At 38.5% G+C, this 24,852-nt stretch overlaps 1 protein-coding gene across 3 annotated transcripts in view; it reads left to right on the forward strand.

Moving 5' to 3' along the window:
- dpp10 (dipeptidyl-peptidase 10 (non-functional)) overlaps positions 1 to 24,561 on the forward strand; it is a 274,909-nt gene extending 250,348 nt beyond the window's left edge. For 2 of the 3 annotated variants that reach the window (XM_042494909.2, XM_088082895.1), the window contains 13 exons: positions 3,541 to 3,632; positions 3,898 to 3,945; positions 6,271 to 6,392; positions 8,961 to 9,005; positions 12,318 to 12,416; positions 12,502 to 12,571; positions 14,463 to 14,657; positions 16,484 to 16,538; positions 17,291 to 17,390; positions 19,607 to 19,665; positions 20,355 to 20,427; positions 20,730 to 20,803; positions 22,305 to 24,561. In XM_042494909.2, the coding sequence (XP_042350843.1) occupies positions 3,541 to 3,632; positions 3,898 to 3,945; positions 6,271 to 6,392; positions 8,961 to 9,005; positions 12,318 to 12,416; positions 12,502 to 12,571; positions 14,463 to 14,657; positions 16,484 to 16,538; positions 17,291 to 17,390; positions 19,607 to 19,665; positions 20,355 to 20,427; positions 20,730 to 20,803; positions 22,305 to 22,442 (1,170 nt within the window). In that variant the 3' untranslated portion in view covers positions 22,443 to 24,561. The remainder of the gene's footprint in view (positions 1 to 3,540; positions 3,633 to 3,897; positions 3,946 to 6,270; positions 6,393 to 8,960; positions 9,006 to 12,317; positions 12,417 to 12,501; positions 12,572 to 14,462; positions 14,658 to 16,483; positions 16,539 to 17,290; positions 17,391 to 19,606; positions 19,666 to 20,354; positions 20,428 to 20,729; positions 20,804 to 22,304) is intronic. The other variant, XM_042494908.2, reaches the window with a different exon arrangement.
- Positions 24,562 to 24,852: the final 291 nt, after the last annotated feature.

The following is a 24,852-nucleotide window of genomic DNA, read 5'->3' on the forward strand; positions in this document are numbered from 1 at the left end:
AGTCAGCCTACAGTGATGCAGCATATAGATAAAGTTTCACACCCAAATGATCCAGCTAAGTCCTTTATTCTGACAGCATGGGTGCTGTATGGAGCCACAGATATTAATAGGGCTGTTTGATTTAAAGTGCAGCCAAGTGTATACTCTCAAATAGTTTCACCGTAAGTTGAGGAAATTACTCACAGCAGCCCAAATTTGTCATGCTGTTGTCGAGCCGTTAATTGAGGTGTTGCCATAATCAAGCAGCTTCTTGCAAGTGATTTATGATACCGCCTTCTGAACAGTATAGGTCTAATAAAAAAAGCCTGTTCTCATCAACACAGATACTCAAACGTACCCATCCATATACAAACACTAGCTACCATGTTCAATAGTATTAGTAAGAATGAAGAGGGATATTTTAAATCAGGTTGCCATGGATAGTTTCACTGCTGTTGTTGTAGCAAAAAGGTTATCAGATTTCACTCCAATTATAGGAACATTTTCCCCCATTTTAAATTCATGCAGTTAGTTTCAGGAGGAATAAATCAATGGGTGTGCCTGTGTGGCTTATGATGAATCTGTCAAACCTGATCAAATTTCTGCAGTGTATGAGCCAAATTCTAATGTACCAGCAAACATGAAATCCAAGAAATGCCCTCAAAGCCTGGAAACATCCTAAAATCTTAGAAATGTCCTGGAATGCTAGAAACATCCAAGTCTTTATATTCTAACAGGGAAAAATGGGTTTGTGAATGTCCACAACAACCCGTATGTGTTTTTTCTGATATGCTACCACTATGATTAAAGGTTTCTTTGTGGTTACTGCATGGCATTCCCTAACCGACACTCAGAGACACTCAACTTACAGCCAAAAACTGGCCCCAAAACAGGGTGCTGGGTGCCCCCCCAGAGCTGAAGGAACCAGAGCGACACTACATCTGCTTTAGTGACTCTGCCCTCTAGTGCCACCTATTGGCTACATCTATGCCAACATAAAGGAAGCATTGCAATATGGGAGAAAGTGACATTTACAATGTTTGAAATAGATATACCTATTGTCGTATGTAAAGGGAGTATAAATGAGTCCTTAGTTATTCTTCAGAGATTTACATGCCCACTCATCCAGCCGCCCTCTTCCCTACACATGAGTTCAGACTGAATGCAAAGCATAATTTGCCTGGAGAGTCAGTCCGGTTTATGTTAATTTGCAGCAATCAGCCAATGTGCCGCCTGGCTCTATGTTAACAATCGTGTGTGTGTGTGTGTGTTTTGTGTAAGAGCTCCTAACACTTTCTGCACAGTATATGAGTCATAGAGCCTCTGGGTAAGCATACATGTTTTGCTTTGCCTCAATCAGGATCTTCTATTCAGATATTGTGTCTTTGCAATCATTCGCAACTTTACATCAGTGCAGTTATATTGTGCCTATAACTTTTTCAGTCTGAACACACTTTGAGGTGTTCTGCAGCATTATAACACAGTAGGCGGCTTTCCGGATTTGTTGTAGCAAGAAGGTTAATCAGATTTATTCCAATTATGGGAAAACTTTCCTCTATTTTAAAATTCAAGCAGTATTAGTTTCCAGAGGAATAAATCATGGGGTGATCCCTTTGGTGTGATGAATCTTTCAGACCTGATCAGATTTTTTACAATGTATGAGATAAATTCTAATGCACCAAAAAGTCTTCATATTTTAATATTAAAAGTGTGTTTCCGAATGTCCAATACTACCCATATGAGTGTTTTCTGATCTGTTACCACGATGGTTTAAGATTTCGGTTTTTGGTTAACCCCAACCAGTAATGACTAAAGGCTCTTTTTTTTTGGCGTAATCAAAACAAGTTGCAACTGGACTTGGACTTTGACACCAATGACTGGTGACTTCACTTGAATTTAAGCCTTTTTTTTTACCAAAAGCCTGAGGTAAAACTTTTTGTACCTCAGGCCCAAAGAGTAAAACTATGATATTTAAAAAGTGGGCTATGAATCAATTCATTCTTCCTTCATTTTACTGAATCAACTTAATCCCCTAGAGCCACTTTGTTTGAACCAATCCGACAGCATCTGAAAGAACCATGAAGAACTAACATTGTGTTACAACCAGTTGGCAAAATGATACTAAACATAATATCATTCATGGGCAAAAACAAGGTGATGGTCAAGAAAAAAAAAAGAACTGCAATATGCAAAATGTGCAGGTCCAAAATTACAAAAGAGATGCAACAATTTCTAGTAAACTCATTTTAACAAACAAAAACACATATTAAAAATTAGTCATGGTTTTTGTAAATTTCATATTAGTATTACTGTTGTTAAAATGGCTTTACATTTGGTGAAAAAACTTTAAAACTTGACTCAAAAGTTTAGGACTAGTTAAGCAAAGTCGGATAAGGCGGTATCTCAGTACTACGTTATACAAGGGTACCTAGTAATCTGGAAGGTATGTTGTTCAATACTGTCATAAATACAGTGCTTCTCTTTCTATTAGATTAATTGTATGTAGTGCACAGCATGTACCACCAGAACTCAATCTTTAGTCTCTATTGGTGGAACATGGCAGCTGAGCTGAAAGTGACTGCAACACCTAGTGGTGGTGGGGGGGAGTTACAGGACTGTAAACAGCTGGCGGCCAACATCCGACTTGGTAAATTAAGGTTTTACCTCTTCCAGTTGTTCCGATTGTTGGAACAGTGGACTTACTAACTAGATAGGTGAGTGTTTTTTTTTTTTTGTTTTTCTGTCAGGTCTGAAGTGTGTTTTACAATGAGTTAATGAGGCAATGAAGCCTCGTCTATCTTCTGTGACCGAGAGAAAGTTGATTTCAAAGGGTGTGCAGTTTTATTTGTCGGTTAAATTTTGAAAATGGGTCTGAGAATATTATTTTTCTTACTACTTTGTGGATTTCTGTTAATTAGTTTAAAAAGGTGAAAGTAAGTAGCACGCTTGCAGTCACATACTGTATACCTGGGTGAAATTTCAGGATGGTATAAAGATATGAAATATAACATAAGTCCTAAGCCTAGTGCAAAGACTTGAGAAGTACTTGTGACTTGCAAAGCAATGACTTCATCTCACCTCTGTTTTATGACATTTAGAATACTAATATATTTGCAAACCATTATTAGCTTTGTAAAGATATAGTGGAGTAATGTCGGTCTAAGCAGAGAATCATGTCTACCTCTGTGTGTTGTTTCGCTGTAGAGAGAAGTGGATAGTCTGCGAGACTGCAGTTAGACCCTTCTCACACCATTGCCATTGTTTGCATTGTTTGCGCTGTTAGCACCGTTAGCTGCCAGCCAAAAGCTCAGCCATGTTAACAGCCATGTGGGGGCAATCCCATCCTAGACTCTAAGTCATAGGCATGCTCCTATTGTAACATACAGCACCTTTAAACACTTTAGGCTTGGAGCTAATAATTAATGCTGCTTTTTATTTGGTATAGACAGCATCATACACTCAGCACACAATGAGGCCTAATTATACAGATGGAAAATGATTGGATGGAGCTTACCAAGTTCAAACACTTGACCTTTACTCATCTTCTTTTGTTTCTCTCAGTTCAGAGCAGATCAAAACGAAGTCCGGCATCTAACATCAGGGAACTGGGAGGTGACCAAGATAATTGCCTATGACGAGAACACAGACAACCTGTAAGTCTTATAAACATTATACCACTTATAAACATACATTTTATAGAAAAGCATCTGGTTTGTCCACTGATTAGTCACATTTGAGACACTGAACACTGAAATGGGTGATTTTCTCTTCAATTCTCCATGGATACCACACTCAGAAAACAGAGTGTGTGCTTTGCTAATTACATGTATGGACTGAGCTTAAACATGGAGATAATGAGGTTCAGTGTTTAATCTGCCATGTCTGTTAACTGTGATTGTTTTTGTTTTCTCTTGACAGTTATTTTCTCAGCACAGAGGGTTCACCACGGAGACGGCAGCTCTTCAGGTTTGTTTTGGACCCGCTTATTATACAGCGCTTGCTGCTGACAGTGATCGTGCCTGTAGCACTTCATTTGAAAACATTTGTGCACAAAGTTTTTTAATTAAAATTGACAATTTAGACATTTGTCATAACAAGATCTTTGCAAGCCTTTCACGCGACACTCCTAATACCTGTTATAATTGTCAGAGTATTCACTCCTACTGCTGGATGTTATTTTTAAACAACAATTTTACTGACAGTAAACATAAGTACATTAGTGGATAATGTTTGTATTATTTTATATTTTAATCACCTATGAACATATCCTGCTAACAATCATGGTATGTGTATCCAAAGCCTGTGACCACATGAAACACTATCAGTAATTTTCTGTCAGTCCACTAGTCATTGCACCTCTACACTGCTTTGCTTCTTTGATTTACCTGAAAGGAATAAAGTGCATCTATCTGAATGCCTCTGCACTGGCAAAAAGCCCTCAAGGTGTTCTACCTTAAGAGAATTTTCTTGAAATTTGGCGCAAACATCCACTTGGACTCAACGGTGACCTGATTCGATTTTGGTGGTCAAAAGTCCTTGTGACCTCATCTGTCTTAATCTTGTAAATGTGATATCTCAAAAACACTTTGAGGAATTTCTTCAAATCTGGCACAAACTTTTGGCTGGACTCAGTGATGCATTGTGACCCTTGCATGCGTCTCATTCTCATAAATGCAGTATCTCAAAAATGCCTTGAGAAAAATTTCCTCAGATTTGACACAAATGTCCACTTGGACTCAAGAATGAACTGATTTCAATTTTAGTGGTCATAGGTCAAAGGTTAAGGTCACCGTGACCTGTCAAACACCAAACACCATGAGAAAATTTCTCCATATTTGGCACAAACTTTTCATCAGACTTTATTGTGAACTGATTAAATTTTGATGGTCAAAGATCAAGGTCAGGGTCAGATGACTTTGCGTACTGTCATTTTCTTAAACGCAATATCTCAAGAAGGCCTTAGGGGAGTTTCCTCAAATTTGACATAAAGGTCCTGTTAGGGGCTGGTGGTCCACTGACTTTGTTGACGTTGCTCGCGCTGAAGCACGTTAGTTTCGAGCAAGAAAAAACTCCACTGAACTCCGACATAAAAGATGACAGATGACGGTTTATTCTTCCACAGGCGAAATCTTATTACAGGAGTAAATTATATTTCCTCGAATAAAACTATAAACTTGGCTGTTCGCCACAAATAATGCTTCAGCTACGGTAAGAAAACTGTATGCTCAGTGCAAATTCACCGCCGAACCCCCCCCCTTCCTGCTCACTCCCCTCACAGACAACCAGCACAGCAAGCGTCCCTTAAAGGGCCAGTAGCCCAAAAAACGAACATGAGCTCTGAGCTAAATAAAAGAGTTTCCTAGGCTAATCTTACTTAAATAAACATGCCTAGTGCAAATATATCCAAAGTCATCAATATAAACATTAATTAGAGACTGAGAAAATACAATAATGTAACATACAGCTAAACTGGGTTTCACCATTCAAATTAGGCTATGGCTGTAGGCAAACAACCTATAGAAATAAAATAAAGGCCTATCCCATAATAACATCCAGGGTGTTTTGGCTCCTACAGGTCCAGTTAAACTAAAAAACGAACTGATTAGATTTTGGTGGTCAAAGGTCAAAGTCACTGTGACTTGACAAAACACATTTTTGGCTATAACTCATGAATTCAAACACGAGTTATGATAATATTTCACACGATTGTTGTATAGAATTTGATGATGAGTGGCTGAAGTTTTATATCTAAAAGCTCTAACGTCAGCTTCACTGACACATCATAACATTCTGCAAAAAACACTTTTCTAGCCTTTACTCATCATCATATCTCAAGAACAGAAGGAGAGACATTTGGTCAGATACTGAATTGCTGACACTAATCTTTGGTGTCCACCTTGAATCTGTGCTGATTGTAGAGATCTGCTGTGCTGCCTGAGGGAAGATGTGTGTGAAGCATCCATGTTTTCACTGACATGGATGTAAAATGTGCATCTTGACATACAACCTCAAGGCTGTGATTCTAGTTCCCTTTTATATTTTTCATACATTTCGATACCTTCTGGACAATTTCTATATTTAAGCCTTTTGACATGTGTAACATGTGTCAGGTTGTGACGACATTGGTAAAACATTTAGCTGATTAAGTTTTATTGTTGGTTTTGGTCCCCTCAGGGAGTTCTTTTGGCCTTAAAATGAAGACAAATTTGTGCCAGCACTACCCTTGATCTTTCACTCAAGACGTTTGTTCCCCATTTCTAACCTCCCTAATTTCTGATCTCCTCTCCTCAGTGTTAAAACTGTAGGTCTGTTCCCACGACGGTGTTTGACATGCGAGCTAAATAAGGCTCACTGTCTGTACTTCGATGCTGACATCAGCCCCACAAACCAGCACATTATCCTCCACTGTAAAGGTAGGTTACCAAATATCCTCATTTAAGGCTCTTTCACTGCCTGCTCTTAACCATTTAAAACCTAAACAAATAGGTATGATTCCTTTTCAAAACAGGGAAAAAAACAGGCAATGAGCAACTTGGTAAGAAATGTTCTAGAAAATGCAAGAAATTAGTAGATTAAATTATTATTTATTATTATTTATTAATTTTTAAAAGCCTACAGAAAATGTGTTGGGGTAAAAAGAAAAAACTGTTACCACAATTTTTACCATTATTAGTTATTATATATATTAATGATATATGTATTATTATTATTAAAAATATATTAGAAAATTATTATACGTATCAAGCACTTTTTTCAGGTCACTTCTTTGTAGCTTTTTTTAAACTGTCTTTGTGTGTGTGCGTATGCATATGCGTGTTTCTCTATTTTTGATGCTTTTTTTTGTCCACAATGTGTTTAATGACTTTTTTCAACAAGGACAGTTCAAGGCAGTAAAAAAAGACAATAATAATTGGTCAGTACAGTAAACATTAAACAAACGTGTCAGTTGCAAGTGAAATAAAGAGCAAAACAAAACCAAGACAGGACCACGACAAGACAAATACTACAAATCAAATCAGTACGAAGACCAACACAAAAACAAAAAAAAAAAATTGAAAAAAAAATTAAACAGAGAAATATGTAAATATATGTATACAATGATAAAAGTAACATAACATATTAAAACTTAATATAATGGTTGTTAGTGACCCAACTGCCTGTCACATCATTTTTTAAATTCATTTTTAGTGATTCTTTTAGTACTTTTTACTATTTTTTGGGTCATTTCTTCTTTTGCTGTTCATTGCTCTCTTCCCATGTTTTTGAAAGAAATCAAGCCAATTTGCTCAGGTTATAAAGGGCTTAATTCACAAGTAAAATTATCGTATTGTTCGGATGTGTAACATAAAAAGCACAGCATAATTGAGCAGGTTACCACTCTACATTCAAATACAGAAGACTTCTCACATTGCATACTGTACAAATGGATAATTGTGTCTCTGAGTGCAGGATGAGTCATCCAGAAAGACTATGTCTCATTAAATCTATTCTTGAAATGACCTGTCTATAGACAGCACACTGCCAACTGCATCATCTTTCAGTCTCTAATCAGCTCCACTCATATTTGGAGACTTGCTTTGAGTAATCATCTTCACTTGTTTGGGATCATAATTATGTGACTACAATATCTCTCCACTGTAGATGAAAGCTGACTGGCAGTTGCTTCTTCCCAAAAAGTGCTTCTTTTTTTTCAAGCACTGAAAGAAAATGAATTGTAGTTTGTGATACAGAGGTAACACTTTGATTGCACTGCATAAATCAGCTAAATCCATAAAAGATAACACACAAATCTAGTTGTGTATATACTGAAGTGCACTAAACTTGAATAACCTCAGCTTTTAGATTTGGGCTGTAATTATCTTTAGAATTAAAGACTACACTTCAGATGGTTGCGGGTAACATATTGAGAAATTATTTAAAAATTGGGGGAACTATGTTTAATGTTCCTAATTTATTCTTCAATTTTCATCCAATCTGAGATCATCTGGCAGGCCTCGCCCATTGTAATCTGTCACCCTCCAACTATCCAATTTTAAATTCATTTCTCATCAGTTCCAAATGAGAGGCATAAAATTAAACAATTAGCCACTCTTTTGTGTATAATTACTTTTAGGTAGCGTTATTGGGCGGCGAGTAGATATTTAATAGAGGGTAACACTTTATATTGTTTGTGGTTTTAATTTATTTTCAGCAGATGACAGTGCTTCATGCTCAGAAGCATTTGGGCTTTGGTGCACTGATTTATTGGACAATAACACAGTTCCCTTTCCCAAAAGCAATAAAAATAATGGAGAAAGCTTGTTGTCTTCGGAGGGCCAAGTTCACATGACCCTGACAAGTTTGCGCTGACACCTGTTTTCATCAGGAGGAAGTCAAGCCTTTTTAATTCCACTCGTAAAATGCTTCTGATTGGTTTAGTGCTGAGAGATGGTACATGCACATAATGAAACCATTACTCTGTGTGACATAAGCAAGTGTAGTAAGAAATGCAAAGGTCAAAGCGAAGGTAGACTACCAACAGTAAGTCCAAGAGAGGAAATAAAAAGGATGTGTTTTAGGCCAAAGAGAGTAGAGCAAGAGGAATGTTTTGCAGCTGTGAAGGACCAAGTCAGTCGCAGCTGAGCTATTGAGCAAACCTGCCTCCTATTAACCTCTGACTATGTATTTTACAGCAGGACGCTGAAGAGAACTGGCTTAATTTGACAGTCTGAGGCTATTAGGGAGGCACTGACCTTTAACCTTTAATTGATACAACAAGACAGCTGCCTGCATTTGAATTTTGTGCAGCTACTTTAGAAGAACAACCCTGTCACACAGAAAAATACCATTTATAATGTTTGTAGAAAATTTTTACTTGGTAATTTAAAAAAAAAAACAGCCCTTCCCTTTCAGCAAGGTACACATAATCCTTCAGTTAGGATTAAAGAGGAGCACGGAAACGTTTTAAATTTCTCTCACAAGCTTTAATTTTTTCCTTCCAGGTCCTGGAGCGCCCACAGTGATCTTACACAGCCTCAATAATTCAAGTAAGGACGCCATTTATTCTTGTTAGAATTATGAGCAAGGATAATTCCAGTTTATTTCAACTTTGTGTATTTTCCATGAATGTGTCTGTGTGGGCCAGGCTAACTTTGCAATCAGCATAGCTGTGGCGACTCGGGGAAATGAGGTTTAACAATGTACGTTGAGGCAAGCTGCGTAAATAACCATGATTTGACGTGAAAAATTTGAAGCAATTGTCTCAGCTGGAAGTAAAAACAGGGAGAAGCTGCCTGAAATGGTCATTATGCTTACAGCTGCCGCATATTAGCGCAACAGGTTCAAGTTTTAAAACTGAAGAAAAAGAGATTTTTGGATATTGTTTTGTTAGGCTCACAGAGTTTAAAATTTTGTGGGTATATAGCCTGACCCTGGCCGCCTATCTCAGACCGTCATGACATAAATCTAGTCTCACACTGCCAGGTTGCCTTGCCATTGTTTGGATGGCCCATAATTCCAAAACCTGTTACCCTGAAAACAAACATTAATTGCTCTGACGGGCCATTTCTCCCCCCAAAAAATGCTAATCTCTTCTAAACAGAAGCGCATGGCAAAGTATTGTGCAGAATGACATCATCAGACCGTGATGCTTTGGCGATGACTTGGCTCAGCCTGATATTCTAAATCCAGCCTTAACCACTCTCACTCCTCATGCCTTAAAATAACCAACCCAACCAACAAAGGGTACTAGCCAGTCAGAGGCAGAGTAGGGTGCCTTCGCCGTAAGATGATCCATGATGTCGATCAGGTAATTAGCCATGTGTTCCTGTTTGGGAGAGTGCAGTTGGCGAAACAACCCTTTGGAACCAATGAGTGTTTGTTTTCAGAATAACGGGCTGATGCACAAATGGACTTTCTGTCCAATGGGACATTAATGGGCCGTTTGCAGCAATTGTCAGTCCCCCATAGGGCCACACCTATCTCCACACACTGTGTTTTTCCATCAGTTGATGAATGAATGAATCAATCAATCAATCAATCACCAGTGAAATGTGATGCCATCAGCTCCTTGAAGTTGTGCTCTTTAATTTAGTCCTTTTTTGCCTCTTCTTACATTGATGGCTGTTCCTTTATGATTGAACTGTTGCTAAGCCCCGCCCTCGAATGCCATGAGCCAATCACATTTTATGCTACTACACAATGCACTCTGACATCTTGCTTGTAGACCCCCTTAAGAAAGCAGTTTTATTTAAATGTATGCATTTATAACTTTTTTAAAAAATTCATATGATGTGCAAATGCAACACTGATACGAGGTATCCTGAGAGGCTTGAGAATGAAGTGTATTTTATCCCGTTCCCCAAACCTCACATAAACAGAGCGAAGTGTCTTCTTTTGGATTAAGCTGTATGAAAGACACAGTAAAGAACATAAAGAAGATCCTTGATGAGTGACTAGCAGCAAAATGCCACGCTGACCACCAAGACTTGCAAAATACACATAAGAGCATAAATTTAACACAAATTTAGCGAACCGGACAAAGATTCAGTGGAAATGTCTGCACCTTTGTTTTGCACAAAACAATAAAAGCATCAACTTCTGACCCTGCAACCCACACAACACCGTTAACATTGCATGTGATGTTTTTTTTTGGTGGGGCTTTAGCCATTTTAATGCAGGGATCACTTCCCAGCCAAAACAAGTTCACTCCTCACACTATTTATAAGAGGATGCTGCTGATTGGTTTAAACGGAATACAAACAACCCAAGGCGTTTTCTTCCTTCGTGTGAAATTATGGTCGTCCAGCCAGAAGTGGGTCTGACTGGACCAGAATAGATATGGGTTTCAAACCAGGAGTATAAAATGTGTGATTCCACGTTTTATTCAGGTTATTGAATAAGATTTTGAAGCTAAGACAAACCACATGTTGTCTTTCAGAGCCTCAAACCTTAAATTCTTTTGATTTGATGTCATTCTGCACAAGTGATTTCGTGATTGCTTTGACAGGGTTGCAGAGGCAAAGGTGGGAGTCTGTTAAAGGTGCATTATGTGAGTCATCAGTCATAAATAAGGCCACTCATAAACCAAAAATACCGCCGGTCAAAATAAGGCTGCTATCTTCCGATCTTCACTTTTATAGTTTTATTGTATGGAGCACTTTGTGTTATAGCTTTGCTTGTATGAAAATTCATTGATTGATTGATAAAAGGTTCTCATTGAGGGTTGATGAGTTTTTGTTTTTAAGACCTGCCATCTGTCTGAGCCAGCAGTGTTAAAAGACCATTTGAGCTCCACCTCATTTTGGGTTGATTCTGGTCAACAGGAGGACTTACCAACCTGGATTTCTTCCTTCGTCTTCCTCTCCCACCAGCCTGAATACACACACATGAAAAAGACAAATACACACAAATGGTCGCATTCATTACCAGCACTTGCCAACACTTACAGCACACACATGCTTCTTCTTGTTATCCATGCCTGTATGTCTGTCAGTAGATTTTTTTTAACAGCTGTGCTGCTGAAAAGCAAGCAATTTGCCCAGGGTTATTTGGATAGGCCCTCCATCCACAGCTGGGAACTCAAGGCCCCTGGTGGTTTCATAATGAGGCGTCTATTGATTTTGGGTTTTCCATTAGAAGTGCTGGATGAATTCCATTTCATTTAGCTGCTTCTCAGATGGCTCAAATGAAAAAATGGCCAAACCAGAGTCATTGTTTATTACATGTGGAGGAAACACTGGAGCTCCTGTTTTAACATAACCAGAATGAGGAGGCTTCTATGTGTAAAATGCCTTTTAGAAATAGAACCTTTTGACTGGATATCTTTTCTGCTCATCCAAGTTTAGCAGTAGTACAAATTACCATTACTATTGTTATTATTATGGTCGGAATTTAGGTCAGCATATAATTATTTTGTTTCTTTTTTCCAATTCACAAATTAGTACCAGCTTTAGCTATTTCACAAGACGTTCTTTATTATTCCAAAGCTAAAAACACTTGTTAAAAAAGAGATTTACCATAGGCTGAATGTGTTATAGAACAACCTCATTACTTATTACAATTTAGAACTACCTCCTTTATTCGCAACAGCTAAACCCCAAAGAGATGAAATCCAGGAATGTATTCAGCTTCCCGAACCATTTAAATTGACCACAAAATGAAACAATGACAGAAACGATCCGCAGTACTCAGATCTCTCACCACCCTTACCTACACCTTCCATCTCATCTCATTATAACAGCAGCTCCAAAGACAAAGCCTCATGTTATTATGGGTCATTTGTATGCAGCAGCACTTTGATTATTGGCAGCAATTTTTGGACTTTTTCATCCTTTAAACACGTTCCCTCGTCTTTACAGATTACTACATCCTTGAAAACAACTCTCTGCTGAAGGCGGCCTTAAAGTACAAAAGGATCCAGCTGACTGACTTCAGAACTGTTCAGATGGAACATTTTGGTGAGAATAATGTGTTGGTTTCTATACCCTTATTGTGATTCCTAAATGAATTGGTGTTACAGTTGCTCATTTTTTCTTTTGACAGATTTACCTTTGAAGATTTCCTACCCACCAGACTTCTCAGAGTCCCGTCACTATGGACTATTGTTGGTGATGTACGCACCATTTGTAGTAACACATTATACTGCAGGATATGTCAGACTGCAGACTGATAAATTCTATTTCTGACATCTCTTACAAACCATGGTCTACACTGTTATCCAAGGAGAATGGAGAAAAGATAATGTATGTGTAGCGTGTAGTCAAAGCCTGGTGTATTTGCTTCCTGTGAGCCCCATTGTTGTCCAAGAACTGGAAAAACACATCAATACTGTTGCACTGCTCTGTTAGTACCATGGACACACACAATTTATTTTCACTCAATCCCACATACACGGTCCTGCTGCTGTAAATACTCACTGAAACATTAATTGTGTATTAATCCACACCTGGAAATAGTCCCCTACAAATATAATATTTTTGTGTATTTTCTATGATATTTGCCTTTTTTTAAAAAAGTAAAGTATGTGAGATGTTTCAACACGCACTCATTCTCAGTCATCAAATACCAAAGCTGTTTCAAGCCTCTAGGTGTCTCAGGGATACATGGGGAACTCTTTAGCATTGATGACATACAGCTGAAATATATTGTAACACATGGTTAATGTTGTGGAACAGCTGCAGCTAAATTTAGGTAACTAAACCAGTTGGTTCAGTACAGAAAGATGATAATGCTTTGGGTTGAAACAAGTACTTTTGTCACAAACATCACATAACATAACATTACATAACGTAATGTGACATAATATGACATGACATAACAAGACATAATGTAATGTGGCATAACATCAAGTAACATGATGTAAAGCAACATGATTTTACTAGGGCCGGGACTCGATTAAAAAAATTAATCTAATTAATCAGAGGCTTTGTAATTAATTAATCGAAATTAATCACATTTTAATCGCATATATCTACGCTACCATCCGCCCACTTTTTAAAACAAAATTTCCCATCCATGGGGCCAACCAAAGCAGTCTCATCTGCTTCTTCGTTCATTGTTGTTGTCTGTAGCATGGATGGTCTGAAGTCATGAACGGTAGGTGGTGCGCTAGTATAATCGGTCCCCCGGAAACTCATCAAGTGAGAAAGGTTCCGCGGTGCAAAAATTGGTGTGATTAAAATGCGTTAATTTTTTTAACGCATTAATTTTTGTGTAATTAATTAATCGTGATTAACGCGTTAAAGTCCCGGCCCTAGATTTTACATGACGTGAAGTAACTTAATGTCATGGAACATAACGTAACTTAATGTGTTGTGACGTTAAGTAACGTATTTTCAGGGAACGTATCATAACATGTTGTGACATAAAGTAACGTAATGTTGTGTTGTGTTGTAAGGTAACGTCATGTCAAGGAACATAACACAACATAACAACATAATTTAACATGTTGTAACATAAAGTAACGTAATGTCAGGAAACATTATTTCACGCATTGTGACATAAAGTAATGCAACGTCAGAGACCATAACATCACGTAATTTAACGTGTTGTAACGTAAAGTGGTGCAACGTCAGGGAACAAAACATAACGTTACATAATGTGTTTTGGTGTAAAGTAACGTAATGTCAGGGAAAATAACTTCATGTAACTGAATGTGTTGTGATGTAAAGTAATGTAATATCAGGGAACATAACCTAGCGTAACTTAGTGTGATGTGACGTAAAGTAACACAATGTCAAGGAACATAACGTAAGGTAACTGACTTTGTGACATATAGTAACGTAATGTCAGGGGGAACATAACATGTTATGATGTAAAGAAACATAACATAATGTAAAGTAACTTTATGTAACGTAACCTTCCTAAAACGTCAATTGACCGATATCAGTGCGTGTTGACTTTTTGAAACTGAAATGATTGATTGTCATAAGCTCAAGCTGTCTGAATTTGGTTTTTGGGCTTCTCCAAGTTCTCCTTGTTTGCATGTGGTGTGCTCTGTGCAGTGACAGTGCCCCTGGTGGTCAGGCGGTGAGCGACCGCTACTCTCTCAGCTGGGACTCAGTGCTGGTCAGCTCAGACAGCGTCATCGTGGCTCGTCTGGACGGCCGAGGCAGTGGCTTCCAGGGTCAGAGGATCTTGCACGAGGTTCACCAGAGACTGGGAACGGTTGATGTTCAGGACCAGATCGCAGCAGTAGAGTATGTTACCTTTATTCCATTTTAAATTTCGTACTTCCAAATGACAAACTTACTCAAATCAAATCCAAAACCCCTGAACAGGAGCTGCTTTTAACTAGTATGAATCTTATTTGTTTTGTTGTGTGAGTTGGTGTTTGTCTTTAATTGTTGCAACTTTTATATTTCTTAGGCTGCTGTCTTGGCCAGGCTTCCCTTGAAAAAGAGGTCATTGTATCACAACGGGACCGACCTGGTTCAATAAAGGCTAAATAAAATTTAAAAAATTGAAAAATCAAAGAAATACTGGCCAACTTTGAGCATAGTGTTTTGAAGTAACAATACTGAAAATATGGTGTTTTTATGGTTTACCAATTGCAGCTGCTGCTTTCTTTCCAAACACAATTGTGATTGAAATTTGTGCTGCTTTCTTTTCATTCCTTGAAGGTGCAAACAAAGAGAATAAAACTGGCATTGCTTTTGTTTGCAATCTCTTTTCATGCATCTTAATTGACTGCACCTGTCAATGTGGTACTAAACTCCCCTATTAGATGTTTCTCTGCTCTCATGTCCCTATTTCTCCTGCAAGAAATGTTTCTCTATGCTCCAGCTGGGTTTTCTTTTAATTTCCAGCCAATTTTCAGCCGATTTCATAGTATTTCACAAGTTACTTCTTGATTTCACTTGTAAATTGCTGCTTGAGACATTAAAAATTTAGATTACAGCTTTTGTAGAATACTGTAATAAAGGAATATTTCATCCCCAGATCACCATTTGTGTACCAGTTTCTCAACATATGTTATGATGAATTCTTGAAGAAAATGTTTTTTTTCCACGATGAACAAGGAATCCAAAAAAGGATAAAGTGATAAATTGAAGTCATAGGGGTCCACGTTTAACACCAGCAAGAATACTGTATGTCCCAACATCCGTTAACAAACTCTCACACAACTTGTGCAGTATAATCCAAGTCCCAAGTATCTAGTTGTTTTCTCAGTACTTCCCAAACAGGCGTTTCAAATGGGGAACTGTGCTGTAAGTGCAAATCATCAGTGCTGTCTGGAGCCAGACTCCATTGACCAAAAACTGTAATTTTATCTCACTGAACACAGGAACTGCTGGTGGACCACTGCCTCAATCAGTTGGTTAGTTTGTTGTTGTGTAAACGTGGCATTTAAAAGGGTTCGCTCGGATTCACCGAACACACATGTTGACACTAACTACTAATCAATTACTTTAATTTACCGGCATTATCTTTGCAAATTTAATGGAACACAGGGTGAGTAATTGCTACATGAATGGTCATAGGGATGATGTAATGTAGGTTTAACCATACTATACATGTGATCAGTCACATGATTATTTGAAAATTGCCCCAGATGCTTATTCAATGCATCACTGTCAGCAGGAGTGAGTCATTTAATAACTGTGTCTTGTTTTTTACTTTTAGCACAGACCTTTTTTTATTCCACTAACCTGAAGCTGCAGCTCACAGTGGGTTGCCAGAGAGATTACAGCAACCTTAATTCAAAAACAAATCAGTCCCATTAAACCACTCATTACTTTGCATTTGATTAGCAAACATCACTGATGTGCTCAAAAGTAACAACTCCACCACCACAATCTTTGGTGTGGATCTTTTGCAACTAGATGATTTACAAAAAAGCACAGATTCTACAAAATTTGAAACACAGCTACTCTGATTTTTGTACAACTACACAGTAAACACAGAAATAAAAACAAGTCATATAAAAGTAAAAGCAGAAATTTTAGCTAGATTAATCATATGAACACTGTAAATAATAGCTAATGTGGTGTCTTTTTTGTTTGTTTTCTTTTTTTAATTCCAGATTCATGATGAAATTTCCATATATTGATCGGACACGGATAGCAGTATTTGGAAAGGTGAGCCCATTTTTTTGTTTGTTTTTTTGCCATATACATATTACGGTCGCTGATGCTGAGCAAAATCCATTTCAAGTATGTAGATTTGGAGAAGTATTAAAAGCTTCTTTTGTTATGTTACATGTTTGGTTTTTATATTCTATCAAAGCAGTATTTTTAGAGTTCTAACTGACCAGTATTTTTTCCTCAGCAGCAGTTTGTAGGGTTTGAGTCACAGGTTAATAATTGATCTGTTGATCTGATCAGAACTGATCAAGTGAGATGAGTGGATGAAAGGTGCAGCCACTGTTGGGTGTGAAAGCAAACTTTTAGACCCAGCACAACTCACTTTTACTAATGTTTTGCTGCTTCATCTGTGCCCAGAATAGCACACAGTGAATAGTATATACTATATATTCCAACAGTGCACCTGATAAACACTCCACCTCCAAAAATAGAAAATGTTGCGGTAGATGTTGTAATCTGGGTGGGTGCCCCCAATAAATGAATGTGTTGGAAACTGCACGTAAACATTTTGTAAAACTCTCTTGCATATAAAATTGTTAGTGTGCCATTAGTTAACTTCCGTTGTGCCAGTGTTGGCACACGTGCCCAAGTTTGCCGAGCCTTGCTCTGATTTATAGATCTGCTTTGAATGTTGCATACAGCTCCTTCAAAGTACGAAGAGGCTTTTTTTGTTAGATTTCTAATGAATTTTAAAGCTTGAAGAATTTAACCATCAAAGTTCCATAAATGTTTTTCTTTTTTCGCAGGGTTATGGAGCGTATATAACATTAATGATGCTCAAGTCGACCGACAGCCTCTTTAAATGTGCGTGTGCAATGTCACCAGTGGCAGACTGGAAACTCTATGGTGAGTACAGAATCCTTCAATCCATCAGTCAGTCAGTCAGTCAGACTTAATATGTGTAGCACTTTTCATACAAACACACATGAATAAAAACAAGACGTTGTGATTAAGTGAAGTACTCATTTAAACCAGGAACTGAGGAAACGCTACCACAAGTGAGGCAACACCAAAAGGCAGGCTAAAACCTATAACTAGAAAGATCAAAATAAATAAATAGATAAGTAAATAAATAAAATGATTAAAAAAATAATAGTAATAATAAAAGATAACTAAAATGCTCAAACTGTAATAAGAGGACAATGACAGGATAAAAACACAAAGTAAAATAATAAATAAATATGTCAAAAATAATAAAATGATATAGTAAGTAGTTTGTTTATTTTCATTTTATTTTATTCATATTGATAACACACATTAATCAACATTTCTGTAAATGTGCCAGTGTTAGCCATCAGGCTAATTTTCAACTATAGTCCTTTGGCAAGATGTTTTGAAACCTATAAAATGATAAAATTCACATAACAACAACAGCAGGACACAATAAAGACAGCAACAGCCACAACAAACAGGAACACAAGCCAAGTAAAGCAACGAGAAACAGCACAACACATAAAGCATTTTAGCACAAAATGGCCATGCACGCAACATAAAGCAACAACATATAGCTGTTGTGTACAAATAGTCATGCACGCAGCATGAAGCAATGACACACACTAAGCAAAAGATGCAGACATGCAGAACGACAAGAAACAGCAATAGACCGAAGCAGAGATAGAATACAAGAGCAATAATGTCAACCCTTAATAAAACGTTAAAAGATGCAGTTACAGATTCAAAATGTTCATATGCACTAAAACACAGGCATGCAACACAAAGTTAGGCAGGTTGTCAATAAGATAAATATTTCATACATGCCCATGCAAAGATGGCCGCCTGGTGACGGGCAGTGTTGATTTCAAATGTTCACGTCAGATTTTCCAAAAGCCAGGCCTTGAGCCTTCATGTGAAGGTACGATAGGTGTTACAGTTTCTTATATCAGATGGGAGAGTGTTTCATAGTAGAGAAGCTCTTACAGAGAAGCATGGATGGCTGAAGGTGCTGGACCTGTAAGGGATTACAGTGTGACTCTGCTGTTAGGGTTTTTGGAGCCTGACCAATCAGTGTATTTGATAAGATTTTCCCAACAGAGGAAGTCATGTTTCTCAATAATTTTGCAGTAATGGGTTTTGGGTTTTCTGTGCAGCACTTTGAGAGGCTGCTTGTAAATGAAGAGAATGGGCTTTGGAGTTGTAACTTTTACTTGAGTCCAGCTTGTCATAAAGTATGTTAGGTAGGGAAAATCATTGCATTCATATATAGTTTTGCTGCTGTAGTTGTTAAACAGTTTTGTGTGTACTTAAAATTAGACAGATTGTATTTGGCTGTTTGCATAACCTTTTATACCTGTTCTTTGAAGGACAGGGTGGAGTCAAGACTGATGCCAAGATATTGTTTATTGTCTAATATAAGGACCCCCCAGTCTTCCTGGGGTCCTAAACAACATAACATTACATTACAACAAAAGCAATCTGTAATAATGATAACAATAGTAATCAATAAAATACTAATAATGATAATACAAAAATACAGCTACTTTAACAATAATATTTAAAAGAATAATTCATTCACTATCAATCAACCAATTAAAAAAAAGATATTTAACATGAGAGATAACTTGGATGGTTTCTCCAGACACATAGACTTCCTGATCACAGTCAGTTAAACTCTGAAACACACTTAAATGCTCAATAGTCAATAGAAAAATAAAGTTCAAAAGCCAAACTGAAAAAGGTAGGTCCTGAGTTTGATGTGGACCATAGTAATGAAATGTTGACTACAGTAATGAAAAAATGCCTCAAGATGCATCATGTTGAATTTCTTCATAAATGCTATTTGGCAAGTCAAATGAAAGTGAAAGTCTAAAATTTGACAGCGTGTACTGAAGCTTTGACAAACAGTGAGGTGAATGTGAGCCATGCATGTACAGAGCAGAGTGGAGAGTGTCCTTAACAGTCTTCAGACGACACAGAGGGCCCTCACATCCACACAAGGTGTTATTTCCTCCCCGCTGGAAGCATTTCATTTGGACTCAGGATGACAGGAACTCCACTTTGTTTAGGCACTTAGCTGCAGCTCAAGCTCTGTCTGTTAAACAACGTATCACTTCTCATTTGCACAGCATCAGCGTTCTCGGAGAGATACCTTGGCATGCCATTACGGGATGACAGCAGATATCAGGTGCGTGTTTACCACCTCCCCTCACTTGTTTGCCGTTGATCTTTGAAAGCGGCTTGCCGAAACATCACTAACACACCTACAGTTAAGCTCCCACAGTTAACTGAACACCGCTATCAAACTCAGAGCTGGCGATGCTTCACCTTTTCTTGTGTTTTTTCATGCTCCGTAGGATTTTGTCACTCATCTCTCTTTGGTGACTGTGTGCGCCGGTGTGTCAGATCACATGCCCGAGTTGTTTTTTTTTATAAATATAAGCTGCTGCAAAAGAGTTGCGTGGCTCTCCCAGGACTCCCACAGATGTTAAGCTATCAGAGGTGTTTTCCACAGCGATAGGAAGGAGGCGGTGGCAGAGAACAAAAGTGCTTTTTGCAAGCACATTGTAAACAACCAAACAAGTAATTCACTGCTTTCGATATGCAGCAGCTTTGCATTTCCTATCTGCAGACATTTTATTTCCTCACAACTTACACAAATATTTAAAAAGCCTAGAAAATACTGTCAATGGGAGGTCCTTTATCACTTGAAAATATCAAATTAGAGTGTCTGTGTGTGCGTGTAATCAGGGTGTAATGCAATTTACCACAGTGTCTTTCATTTGATCATATTTCTTTCTTTTTATTGCTTTCTCCGATGCCAGTTAGCATATTTATCTATCTATTATCTCTCCACTTTTTCTGATTTCTCCGCAGTTTTCCAGTGTGCTGCAGAACGTTCAGGCACTTAAGGAGCAGACGCTGATGCTGGTGCACGGCACAGCAGATGGTGAGAGAAAATAAATTGTGATAGAATGAAAATACTGTATCTGTGGTGCATCGCCGCTGAGCATGACGACGCGTGCCGTCCCGCAACGTAATGAGGCAAATGGTTTTTAATCAAAAGATAAAAAGAAAAGTGGGTTATCTAAATTGATGCTGGGATTTCCAGAGCAAAACATTCGCCGGTGAACCATGCATGTAGTATTTGTTGAGGTATTTCCATCCTGCCAGAATCTGATTGTCTCTTCTTTTTCCCCAGTTAGGATTCAGTCTGAATCTTGCTGACATGCTTCGTTTCTTTATTCCCAGCCAACATCCACTTTCAGCATACTGCTGAGCTCGTCAAGAACCTTGTGAAAGTTGGAGCAAACTACTCAATGCAGGTGTGTGTATCGCACAACAACAACACCACCGAGGCACATTCTCAGACTGCGTTTGTAAAAACTGTGATGGAAATGCACATTTTATATAATGCAACACATACAAAACAATGTAAATAATACATTTAGAATTGCCTTAGAGTCAGAAAGCATTGAATCAGCTCAAACACTCAGGCCTGGAAATTATGTGCAAACACTGCTGCTTGGGAGTCAGATTGACCTTATAGATCAGGACAATCACCAAAAACAATCACAGGGGAGTCAGACTGTAGAGAGACGTGGATGTAGAGTAAGTTAAAGGTTTCTAAAGTTTTGGAGTCGAGTTTACCATCTGCAGAAGTCAGTTTGGACTCAACAATGAACTGATTAGTTTTCTTTGGTCAAAGTCACTGTGACCTCACATTTTTCTCATTCTCGTAGACACAATATGTCGAGATGGCTTTTAGGAATTCACCAATCGCTAAGCCCCGCACTTGTATGCCACAAGCCGATCACATTTCATAATTACACAAAGCACTCGGACATCCTGCTCATAGATTTTCCTGCAGTTTTATTTAAATCCATGCAGTTGTAACAATCAAACAAAGTGACAAGTATATATAACCTCATTTATTAAGTCGGCAACATTGTGTATAACGTCACCTTGCAGTCGCACAGACGCTGTCGTGATGGCCAACTTCAGCTTCCTAACGTTAGCTCATCATGTCATCTGTTCACTTTAGTCTTAATATTTTTGTCCTTTGACAGTTGGACATCATTGCTGACTGTAGCAGAAGGTTGTAGTTAAAGCCCAGTCAAGTGAAAACCATTAATGTTAACTTAATGTTACAAAGAAAGAAAAGGCTGGCTAATGCTAACACCACAGCAATGTGAAGACCCTTTTAAATACTTCTGTGTGAAATAAGGAGCTTCTGTCGCCAAAAGTCCTGTATAGCATCACTGGATGTCTTTGACGCTGACTTCTGCCATTGTTAGTTTAGGTAGCGCACTGATGGAGTGGGGCTTAGCGATAGGTCAGTTATGTTTTGATATAATTCAGATTATCTGTTCATCTGTCCGTCCCATTCTTGTGAGCGTGATATCTCAACAACACCTTGATGGAATGGATATAGTAATGAACTGATTAGATTTCGTGGTCAAATGTCAAGGTCACTGTGACCTTTGCCTTCTATAAGAAATAATGATGGATAGTGTGGTGGTTGCAATGGAAATAAAGCTGCTAATGTTTTGAACATCCATCATCATGCTTCTTGGAGTGTTATCACCAGAGAAGAAGTCACATAACATCACTCAGTGGAACTCTTCTGGCAATTGTGTTTTATCGACATTTCGAAAATTTTATTCAAAAGTTTTCTGCAAATCTATAATGGAAGCCCGTCTATTGTTCGTTGAGCACATATTTGCAGTATCGTAAAATACAGTGTGGCACACAGCTGCAGTGTGTACATCCCCTTATTCAGTCCCAAAGCTCTGTCCACTAATTTACCTCCCTTCCAACCGACAGATCTACCCAGACGAGGGCCATTTCCTGTCTCAGCAGAGTCGCCAACACCTCTACGCCACACTGACCAGCTTCTACAGGGAGTGTCTGAAGGAAGAGTTACTACCGCTGCCGGATGATGAAGAGGAGGAGGAGGAATAGGCGGGAGGCTTTGAGGGTCAGACCTTTGGCAGAGCTTGAAGAATTTTGCTAAAATCCGTCAAGGCCTTTCACATTTGGACCAAGTGTTTCGCTGGACATGGATACTGGGTTAGAGCTGCTAAAGCTCTTAAAGTGAGTGTGAGTGTGTGTTTGTGTGTGTCTGTGTGTATGTGTGTGTGTGTGAGCACTACTGTGTGACTGTGTATGCCAGTGTATAAATGTGTTGACAAGATAACAGAAGGACACGACAGTGACGCTCGCATTGCCAGGACTTGAGGCGGGAACTGCCCTCTAGCATAAAGTCATCAGTTTCGGGACGCTCCGTTTCTTGGCAAAGCGCACGGAAGACCACCTTCATCCTCTGCAGGCTCTCTGGGCTGCAGTCATCCACAAGTGCATGGTTCTTTTTTTACCCTCGCGGCTTCACTCATTCTGCCATGTTAGTCTCCTTTGTGCTAGCACTTGGGAAGAAAAGAACACAGATGTACACTTTTGATCTCACCTCTCCTTTGGTTGTCGTATCGTTGCACAAGGAAATGCTCCAGTCGTCTGCGAAAATGTTTAGTCACGCAAGTTCACCACAACAGAGCCGATCCTGAATAAGTGCTACTTCCTGCTGAAAAAAACCCTCCTCCATCGCCCTCCCTAACTGAAAACAGTCTTTATAGGTCACACTTTATTGTACAGGGGTCTTGTGTAGACATGTACAATGCCTTATGAGGTGCAACATACTGTATTATTACTTGCTGGCAGTCGTAGTCATCCATTAGCAGTGTCATGTTAACCTATGTCAACTCAGGTCCTCGAGACACAGCATTGCAGTCAGTTTAGTATTACTTACAACGCCATGTCAGCTGTATGGTCATGGTTAAGAATTATATATGATGATAATGGATATTGGCCATACGGTTATTTCAGTTTCAAGCTACACTGCAACTTCTCCATCTTAATATGTCATTCTTGTTTTCCTAAAATCTGGTGTGTTTCCTAAAAAGGTGTGAGATGATTTTTTACAGTGAGGCTCCACCTGATTCTAGAGCTTTCTTGAAGTTGATAAACATTTTCCTCTATTTCTTATAGTGGACCTGTGGGTCAGTGCACAACAACATTTCAGAAAACAAAACAACACTACAGTATTTACCAAAACACTGCATTTCTCAGAACAAAACATTTCCCAAAAATACTGCAACATTTCAGAAAACACTACAACATTTCCAAAAAACGAAACATTTCCGAAAACAAAATAACATTTCCCAAAACACTGCAACATTTCCCCTAAAAAAACATTTCCCCAAAACTACTACATTTCAGGAAACACTGCAAAACTTTCCAAAACACTACATTTTCCAAAACACTGCAACATTTCAGAAAACAACACAAAACATTGTTGAGACTCAAACTGGAAAGGGTAGGTACTACTGGGCAATGACTGGATGCACTGTCTGTCAGTCTGTGACAAACAGAAGCACTTCCTCCTCTGTTTGCTTCCCAGTACACTGGGTGCTTTGCAGCACATTGCTGCCGCTCACAGGTCGGAAGTAAAAGATCAATTAAAACTTAATGTATTCCCAAAAGGAAATTACAGTGCAGCACTCTGCAGTGTGCAGAGCTGCTACCTTGCGGTTCTGTTTTGCCAAACTTCTGGTTTATGAGAGTACTTTTACCATAAAGAGAGCGGCCAGCACCTGCAGGTGAAATGTCGTAGTGTTTTGACCCTCAGGGCCACAGTAATTTCGAGATATGCTCTCACTTCAACAAACGAATACTCAATAAAATGGGTGTACTAAGATGGACAATTTTCCAGTGTCAGTAAGGTGTTTGCATGTCTACAGGGAATGTGTCAAGTGTTGTCACATTTTGTACAGTACAATACAGCAGAGTGTGTACATAAATATATTTTTGAGATGTCAGATCTCATAGATAGTTTAGTCTATGGGGATGGATTGATTTGACCTGGATGTCTTGTACATTTTATTTTCCAGTTTTCCTTTCAGCTGTTGATTTTCTTCTTAGGATGGATTTTGTAATGCTTGTTCTTGTTCCTTTTGCTGTTTTAAAGGGGGAAGGGTAGGGTCGAGGTTTTGGGGTTATTGTGATTGTCCTCTAGTGATGATTATAAATAAAAACGACTATGAAAAAAAAAAAGAGTTATGCTGATAAATAGTGCACACGTTAGAGCGGAGAACCAGATCAGCTGCCTTTATTGGAGTACTGATTCAGATTTCAGTTTGGTTTTTCAAGCTTGGGACTCACATTAAAGAGAAGTTATGGTGTTTCATGGCCTAAGGGCACCTACATTAGTTACTCAGCTTGAGAGATGTGCTTGTCTCGAGTGCTCGTCGCTGTCTCAACACTGCATGTCTGCGTACATTAATCAGTCTCTGCGCTCAGCGGCCTTGGTGGCTGAGCA

Source organism: Plectropomus leopardus, chromosome 10 (assembly GCF_026936395.1).
Source record: "Plectropomus leopardus strain MGB_pleo_1.0 chromosome 10, ASM2693639v1, whole genome shotgun sequence".
NCBI classification, from domain to species: Eukaryota; Metazoa; Chordata; class Actinopteri; order Perciformes; family Serranidae; genus Plectropomus; species Plectropomus leopardus.